This window comes from Phaseolus vulgaris, chromosome 7 (genome assembly GCF_051622355.1).
Source record: "Phaseolus vulgaris cultivar YP4 chromosome 7, ASM5162235v1, whole genome shotgun sequence".
NCBI classification, from domain to species: domain Eukaryota; kingdom Viridiplantae; phylum Streptophyta; class Magnoliopsida; order Fabales; family Fabaceae; genus Phaseolus; species Phaseolus vulgaris.
In genome coordinates this window covers 52,298,819-52,307,583 of record NC_143504.1, presented here as the reverse complement: position 1 = coordinate 52,307,583, position 8,765 = coordinate 52,298,819, and the positions used below count along the sequence as shown (strand labels likewise).

The window sequence follows — 8,765 nt, the reverse complement described above, 5'->3', positions numbered from 1 at the left end:
ATAATTGTTTTTTTTATACTTTATACGTATTTGTTTTAATGCCCATGTTGTTATTCATATAAAAGTTTATTAATTTAATGATTAGACAATTTATTTTGATAATTTAGTAGCAATGGTAATAACTGAAGGGTATATAACGACAGTAAGAAACTTACACGAATAGTTGATACGAACGAGACTTTAAAATTTAGTTTCACGGTGGTTATGTCTTTCTTCTTTTTTCGACTCAATCCTCGTTAATTTTCATTAAAAGCAAATAATGATTATAATTATTTTGAGTTAAAATACCATGAATGATCATTATTATGCCAGTTTATTTTAAATTAAAATTTCCATAATTGTCATTTAAAACACTATAATAAAATAATAATAATAATTTAATACTGTTCATATATAGTATGATTTGATGCAGTATTTAGTCATACAATAAATTTAGTAAAAAAAGGACATAAAAATGTGTGGATAATTGTTGGCAGTAATTTATGACAGAGGATATATTACTGAGCATGGTTGGAAGTGAAGGGAGTAAATAGAGAGGTAACCATGGAGTCAAATGGAAGTATGAAAACAGAATAAAAATGGAAGATGTAAAAGGATGAGAGTGGATTCAATCAGTAATGTTTATGTTCGTGACGATGCCATGAGAATATCTAATCCATCGCAAGAGGACTCAATTCAGAGATACATCACAATCACAATCAGAATTGCATTGCATGTTTCTCTTCTCTTCTCTACTCTTTCTTTTACTGCACTGGAAATTTCGAATTGGATGTATCTGTATGCGTATCCCTTCTAAAGCATCTATTCCCTCTCACTCATAACTCCACCCTTTCTTCTTATCACCCTACCCACCACTCCCATTCTTAACACTGCTTAGATTTTCCCTCACATTTCCCGACCCCACTAAGGCTTTTCAATTTTCATCTCTTTTTCACTTCTGGGTTGTCAGGGTTCCATCTTTTTCGGCTTCTATTTGGTCAAAGATCTGGCCTTTTTCTGTTTGCTGTTCTTTTCTTCAGATGTGGTGATCTGGGGTTTCTGGTGCTTGTCCTTGTGAATCTCGCTCAGCAATCCACATTTATAGGTAATGCTTTGAAGTCCGTGCCTTTGCTTTTAGGGTTCCTTTCTTTGTTTTTTATTGTTGTTTGTGAATGCTTGCTTGTTGTTCTGAAATGCTTATGCTTTTGTATTTTCAACCAATCAGGGCTATTTTATGGTGTGGTGAATATTCTATTTGCTTTTTGCGTCGTAGTCTAGTAGTCACAGATACCTGTTCATATTCCTCAGTGTCAGTTACATAATGCATCAACAATTTGAATATTGATGTCATTTTTGGGTTATAATGCAGCTTATTTCTTCTTTTTCTACATGTATATTGCAGGACTCGGGTTATAAGAGATGGGTACTGATCTCAAAGAAGAATTGTCCGTGAAAACTCCTGTTTTTGATCTTAAGGTTTGGGAAATAATTGGAATTGCGGTTGGATTGTTTATTATTGTCATCCTATGTGTGCTCTCATTTTGCCTTACATCAAGGAAGAAATCTAGAAAAGCCAGGGATAGGGTTGTTAGTCATATACCTACTGTCTCAAAGGAAATCACCGAAGTGCGAGTTGAGCAAGTGCCGGCGAATGGATTTGTTCCTCGTGAAGGAATACTTCTGACAATTCATGATAAATCCAGTGACAAAGAATCAGACAAAGTTATGCTCCATTTAGGGGTTGGGAAGAAGAAGCATGGGGATAGTGGCAGTCACTCGGATTCGTTTCATTACTTAGAGAAAGATGGTGGAGGGTCACAATCAGGGGAGGAGATTAGCTCTGGCTCGGTTGGAATGTACATGCCATCTTCTTCATACCCTATAACAGCTCCTTCACCTCTCTCTGGCCTTCCAGAATTCTCCCACTTGGGTTGGGGTCACTGGTTTACTCTGAGGGATCTCGAACTTGCTACAAACCGTTTTTCAAAAGAAAATGTAATTGGTGAGGGTGGGTATGGAGTTGTTTATCGGGGACAGTTGATCAATGGGACTCCAGTGGCGGTTAAAAAGATACTCAATAACATGTGAGTTCCAGCACATTGTCCAAGGCATTGAATTTATACTAACTGTTTTGTTTTTAATCCTCGTACTTATACCAAACTTTGACTAATTTCTCTTCTCCCTGTTCTGCAGTGGTCAAGCTGAGAAAGAGTTTAGAGTGGAAGTTGAAGCTATTGGCCATGTCCGACATAAAAATTTGGTTCGACTTTTGGGGTACTGCATGGAGGGGACTCACAGGTACCCAACTTGTCAATTACATTGCAGTCTCAACATGCATAATCTCAATAAATTTCTTAGAGGAATTGAATTATAACTTCCAGAATCATAAAATTATGAAAATGCCTTTATGAATTGCATATTCATGACCCACTATCTGGTGGTGAGGTCGATCTTAAGTTCAACACACAGCAATTTAAGTATGTCGTCTTAATTATATTTTCTCCCGTATGGGGGTATATTTCAGGATGTTAGTCTATGAATATGTCAGTAACGGAAACTTAGAGCAATGGCTTCACGGAGCTATGCGACATCATGGATATCTTACCTGGGAAGCACGTATCAAGATTCTCCTTGGCACAGCTAAGGGGTAAGTTGCTGTCTCTATGCTTCTTCAGGCTTTTGCAGCCCTCATAAAGTTCTTAGGGTTATCACTTAGTGCTAATTTAGAGCAACCTATTTGTTTCAGGCTTGCATATTTGCATGAAGCAATTGAGCCAAAGGTGGTGCACCGAGATATCAAGTCAAGCAACATATTAATTGATGAGGACTTTAATGCCAAGGTTTCTGATTTTGGCCTGGCCAAGTTACTGGGTTCTGGGAAGAGTCATGTTGCTACACGAGTTATGGGAACCTTTGGGTCTGTACTTATTATTTGCTCTTCACTATTTCCTTTTTCCACACTCAATATTAGTTGGATCCTTATATTTATTCTTCTTTTTTGCTCCATAAAACTGACAGATATGTGGCTCCTGAATATGCAAATACTGGTCTTCTAAATGAAAAAAGTGATGTTTATAGCTTTGGTGTTGTGCTATTGGAAGCAATAACCGGAAGAGATCCAGTTGACTATGGTCGCCCAGCACAGGAAGTGAGTAATCTTTAATGTTGGAAGAAAATCCATCTTGAAGTATGTGTTCTTGTTAAAACTTCATTAAACTCACCAAATAATCATAAAGCATTAGTTTTTGAGTTTGACTTGGTCATAAAAAAAATCTGTGTTTTTGTCTGGATATTAGTTGTTAACTGCAGCTCATGTTTCGATATTTTCAGGCTTATTATCTCAAAATATGTTTTTAGACATGTAACATTACTTTATCTTACTGAAAATGTTAGCAACATACTCCTTCACTCATTTTTTAGCTCTTGCTTTATAATTGAGCAAATTTTCATGTGCACCTCACCCAATAATAGAGCGTCAGTATGTTGCTAGGCATTTCTCCTACCATATTGTAGTCAACTTCAGGATACAATTATTCTGATTCCTAAATGGGTCTAGTTAGACACATTTAAAAACGAACCTATTTTTACCCACTCAGTTCTACAGTGTCCATATAAGATAGCTTGTATTTTTCTGTTTTGATGATCTGATGCATAGATAATTTATGAAATATCTCTAATTCTTCTATCCAATACTATAAGAAAAGGAAATCATGGGTCATTGTGGTGAAAAAATCAGTTACCAACTTAAAACATCTAGAGGAGTTAATAATATTGACTTTGTAAGCTATAATCAATGAAAAAATTAAACATTTTCTAGAATGCGAGCAATGTCAATATAAAGTTGGAGTGCCTGATCACGTCCATTTTAGCTGTGCTACATGTGAACTCCAGCTGGGCACATGCAATAATTATTTGTGGATGCTATTGATAAACATCACAATTTTTGGGAATTAAATAGGTCCCCAGAATTTCAAAATTGTGGATCGGTTTATATTGTCAGTAATTTCAAAAACCTTTTTAACACAGTCCCTAAATCTAGTTTATGTTAGATCACTATTCTATTTTGAACCAATGGAAACAAGTTTTTGAAACAATGTCTTCATTCCTTTTTTTTTTATCACTTGAAACTTGCCTTGGACCTGGCTGTTGTAATATTGATGAATGAGTTCTATATTCTTATTCATTATTCTTCCTGTTCTCATTTATAACGTGAATACAATTTCGGTTGCTGCTGTAGTATCGCTTACGACTATGATGCCGAATTTAGATGGCTTGTTTATTTAGGGCTTCCATACGGGAAATAGAGATTTGAAGTTAGTTAGGTTAGGGATTTAATTAAGGGTTGTAATGCTGATAACAAAATTAGGAGTTGCATTGCAACATTGTCAGCTCGGGATTTACCATTGTAGTTTATCTGTTTGTTTAGTTATTACCTTATTCTCAGTAATTAGTTTATGCAGAAGGCAGCAAATATACATGTCGAGGATCTTGTGCTTGATTTTTTACAACAACAAATTCAGATGTTCTTTGTGTTCTTCTCAGTTGCTTATTTTCTACATCAGTTTGTTATGACAAATTCTGATGAAGGAATTTTGACTGACGTTTACAATGAACTACAATGCCCTCAGGTTAATATGGTTGATTGGCTGAAGATGATGGTTGGAAACAGGCGATCGGAAGAAGCGGTGGACGCAAACATTGAGGTGAAGCCATCTACCAGGACTTTGAAACGGGCGCTCTTAACTGCTTTGAGATGTGTAGATCCAGATTCAGAGAAAAGACCCAAGATGGGTCAAGTTGTGCGTATGCTTGAGTCAGAGGAGTACCCTTTAGCTAGAGAGGTTTGTTATGCTGTCGCCATTAACATGATCTTTATTTGTAAGCTTTTTTTTTTCTTTAATTGTTTATACTGCCCTGATATTCAAAAGCCTTTTTGGCCTCTGACTAATCTCGAGTCAAGCTGGGTTGGACCTACTTCAGGATGTGATCACTTAGCATCAACCTTTCAGTTTCATACTAGATCATACAATGATTCTTATATTCCCATACTTAAAGAGACAATTATTTTTACTAGAAGGTTTTAGACTGACATTTGATTTATTTCATTGGCTTCAGGACCGTAGGCATCGAAGAAATCATGGGGTTAACTCAGAAATTGAATCCCATAAGGATAGTTCTGACACGGATGGGAGTGACATTCAGGGTTCTAGATCAGAAAGTGGAAGGTAACTCCAGGAATGGCCTAAGAGAATGAGATTCTTTTTTAGGATCAGTAGTGGTGTGTATAAAGTGAGTGATTTATTTTATTTTTGTCTGGTTAGATTCTTGGATTTGCCTACCCGAGATGGGCATGGCAGAGGCTGAGCAGGGGATAATATTAATTTTCGTGTTTTCCTTTCCTTTCTTTTGTTGTAGAAGAATAGGCATTTGTTCTAGATGGATATATATTGTTTGTGTATGAAGGTGGCTGTTATTTATAAGAACCCAAAGTATCTGGGGTATGTACAGAATCTGATAGCTCTTTACGAGATTTATTTGAGAAATTTGTTGGCCTTGTCACTGGGGAAAAGTAAAATAAACCAGTTCATGGCTTTACCTTCTCGTGATTTTTATCGCTTAGATCATTGCGTTTCACACTACAATAGTTACTTAAAAATTCCCCGATCCTCATAGTCCCTTTATTGAGTATATTATGAGGGTAGACATTGGATTGTAAACTTGTTATTGTTATTATTGGTGATCTAAAAACCCTGGGAAGGAATGAAACAATGAAGCCAGTGTAACATGTGTATACAAGTTAATAACTGCAAATATACAATCACCGTAATTTTTCCCTACCATACAGTTAACCGATAGCTATCGTAAAGAACACATACTCAACTCAACATAAGACCTAACAAACACTTGAGCTGGAGATAAGAGATGTCATTTTAAGATTCGAAAGTAAATAAAAAACACAACGGATAGGTATGAAAACAGCTAGAGATATAATATATTTGATTGGCAATCAGCTTTATTCATGTCACTATTTCCACTGAAGTGTCTCCACCACTTCCCATGTGAAGTCCGGGTCATCTCTTCCAAAATGGCCAAAAGCAGCAATTGTTAAGAACCTGCCATTTTCACCCCTGTTAGCTCCAAATTAATGGTCGTGGCCTGAAATCGAAGTTTTCATTGGCAAGCTTCAAAATGTCCTTGTCATGAATCTTTCATGTGCCAAAAGCGTCAACAGACAAATAATGGCTCAGCGACACCAATTGCGTATGATATCTGCACAATGCACCTTCTGGCAAGTTCATTGGTCGCATTACTCTTGGCAGCCTGTCTAGCAATATAGGCTCTGCTACTATCCATTTGGTAGGGTTCTCCCAGAGAAAGCCCCATCACAATGAGCTCCCCAACCACCATATGAGTCAACAATGATCTCACCGCCTGTGACACCTGCATCGCCACGTGGACCACCAATTACAAAACCACTAGATGGATTAGACGCAAATTTGTTTCCTCACCCAACAAGTACTTGGCAGGAAAAGCATGCCTAATAAGATGCTCTTACAGGTCTGCAACAATCTCATCATTGGTACCAGTTTCATCATATTGAGTAGATATGTATGAGAACAATATGGTCACGCACTGGGACCATGGCACCATGATCATTGCCATACTCAACAGTGAGTTTTGAGTTTTTCCATGAGCCCGGCATCAAGTTTGGCTGCAAGGACATGACTGAGAGGCGTAAGCTCAGGTGTATCATCTGTGGCATAGCCAAATTTGTGACCTTGATTACCAACTCCTATGCCTTCTGGTCGCTTCATGAGGTGGCCACGGACCCCCTTGCACTTGTCACCATCAAGGCTAACATCATTCGACACAAATCCTATAGAACATGTGTCACGCACGATCTCGCCAAATACCATCACTAAGTTAGTCTAAATCTAGGTCTCAAGCCACTTTTTCTTTCTCCATACACACAATAAAATATAATTAGATATTATATTTAATCAGTTCATTTTTTCATATTATTATTTGAAGTAAGTATTATTAGAATAAGTATAATTAAATATTATATTTAATTAATTGTTCTCTCATTTATTGTAGTTTTAGTTTAAATTAGATATACTGTATTATTTGTTATTGGAGTGTTTTTGTTCTAAAAGGGATCATATTTGTGACATCATGTTCAAACATATTTTGGACATTGAACAATTGACATTACAAATCTTGAACGTAACTAGTTGAGAATTATAAAGTCATAAAAGGGATCATATTTGTGACATGCTAATATATATTGTGTATATAATAAATAAATATCTATATGATAAATTATAATTTTATAGAATCATGATTATTTATATCAATTTTTTTTAAAAATTAAATAAAAACTAATATAATAAAATTTATATTTTAGTATATTTTGAAAATATATTTTATATTTATTTATATAAAGGAAACATCAAATAATTTTATATTAATATAAAATTTGTATAAATAATTTATGTAACACAACTAAAAGCTACTAAGTAATATAATATTTGATAAAAATAAGTTACATAAAAATAAATTGATGTTAAAAGCGTAAAGAATTTTTCAGCAAAACAAAAGTTAGAGTAAATGTAATAAAAAATTATCTAACCTTCATCGAGAGAAAGACAAAAGATGTAGAGACCAAAAATATAATCAAATATCATTCTAATGTACTAAAAATTGGAGTACGACAATTGTTTAACATGTTTGAAGTTTTTTCTTATGATAATGAATAATAAAAAATATTCAATCATGTTGAAGTTTATTGCCTATGATAATATTACCCGGTAAATATGATGAATGGTCCTGGAGACAAGATGATTGAGAAAATATTGTGTACTCTACCACCAAAGTTTGATAAGATAGTTGTGACTATAGAAGATTCAAATAATCTTGAAGAATTGAGTCTTGAACAGCTTCATGGTTCTTTAAAGTCACATGAACAAAGGTTGATTGAACATGGAGAAGAAAAAAAAAATAGTTGATTGAACATGGAGAAGAACAAAAAAAATAGTTGATTGAACATGGAGAAGAAAAAAAAAAATAGCAAGCTATCCACGAAAAGTCTAATAAAAAAAACTTTTAAGAAGAAAGACAATAAACTATCCACGAAAAGTCTAATAAAAAAAACTTTTAAGAAGAAAGACAATAAGCTATCCACAGAAAGTCTAATAAAAAAAACTTTTAAGAAGAAAGACAATGTAAAATGTCAATCACATATTACAGCACTTAAAAATCGGTGTAATATATACCAAAATTTGAGTAAAATAATTAAAAAATGCTTGTTTCAAAAGAGACATATTACATCCGTGTAATATGTTAGAGTTTTTTTTTATAAATTTATTATTGTTAATACATATGATTAGTGATACACAAACAAACACCGCAATAACCACAAGTCTATACATGAAAATAAAAATAAGAAATGCATTTACCATCAAGCATAAAATCCATATTTTCATTTCACATCATGTACACGGCAAACAACACGATCTAGTAAAAGATGATTTTTCAAACAACATATAAAATTTTCTCCAAATCTAAAATCACAAATATGAGAAAAGAAAGGTCTAGCGAGATACCTTTAGGAAGCAAAGCGTCTTCATTGGCTTTTCCAACTATTTCCATAGGCTCCATCCTGAGATGAAAAAAGAGTTAGGAAAACGAGAGAAAAAGGTAACACAAAATGCAGATATGAGGGAAAGAGAATTAAAGAAAGAACGCAACAAATGGAGGAGGTGGTGAGCGGTGCCAACAACACT

General features: G+C 34.6%; 1 protein-coding gene and 1 pseudogene across 1 annotated transcript; one reads left to right on the top strand and one right to left on the bottom strand.

Annotated features, from left to right (window-relative positions):
• The first annotated feature begins 456 nt into the window (after positions 1 to 456).
• Positions 457 to 5,538, top strand: LOC137830100 (Protein kinase superfamily protein). The gene is made up of 8 exons (XM_068637236.2): positions 457 to 1,084; positions 1,382 to 2,063; positions 2,173 to 2,277; positions 2,504 to 2,626; positions 2,726 to 2,896; positions 2,998 to 3,127; positions 4,608 to 4,820; positions 5,095 to 5,538. The coding sequence occupies exons 2-8, from the start codon at positions 1,399 to 1,401 to the stop codon at positions 5,206 to 5,208; spliced, it is 1,521 nt and encodes a 506-aa protein (XP_068493337.1). The 5' UTR covers positions 457 to 1,084; positions 1,382 to 1,398; the 3' UTR covers positions 5,209 to 5,538.
• A 466-nt stretch (positions 5,539 to 6,004) lies between these two features.
• Positions 6,005 to 6,913, bottom strand: LOC137829403 (S-adenosylmethionine synthase 5-like; annotated as a pseudogene).
• Positions 6,914 to 8,765: the final 1,852 nt, after the last annotated feature.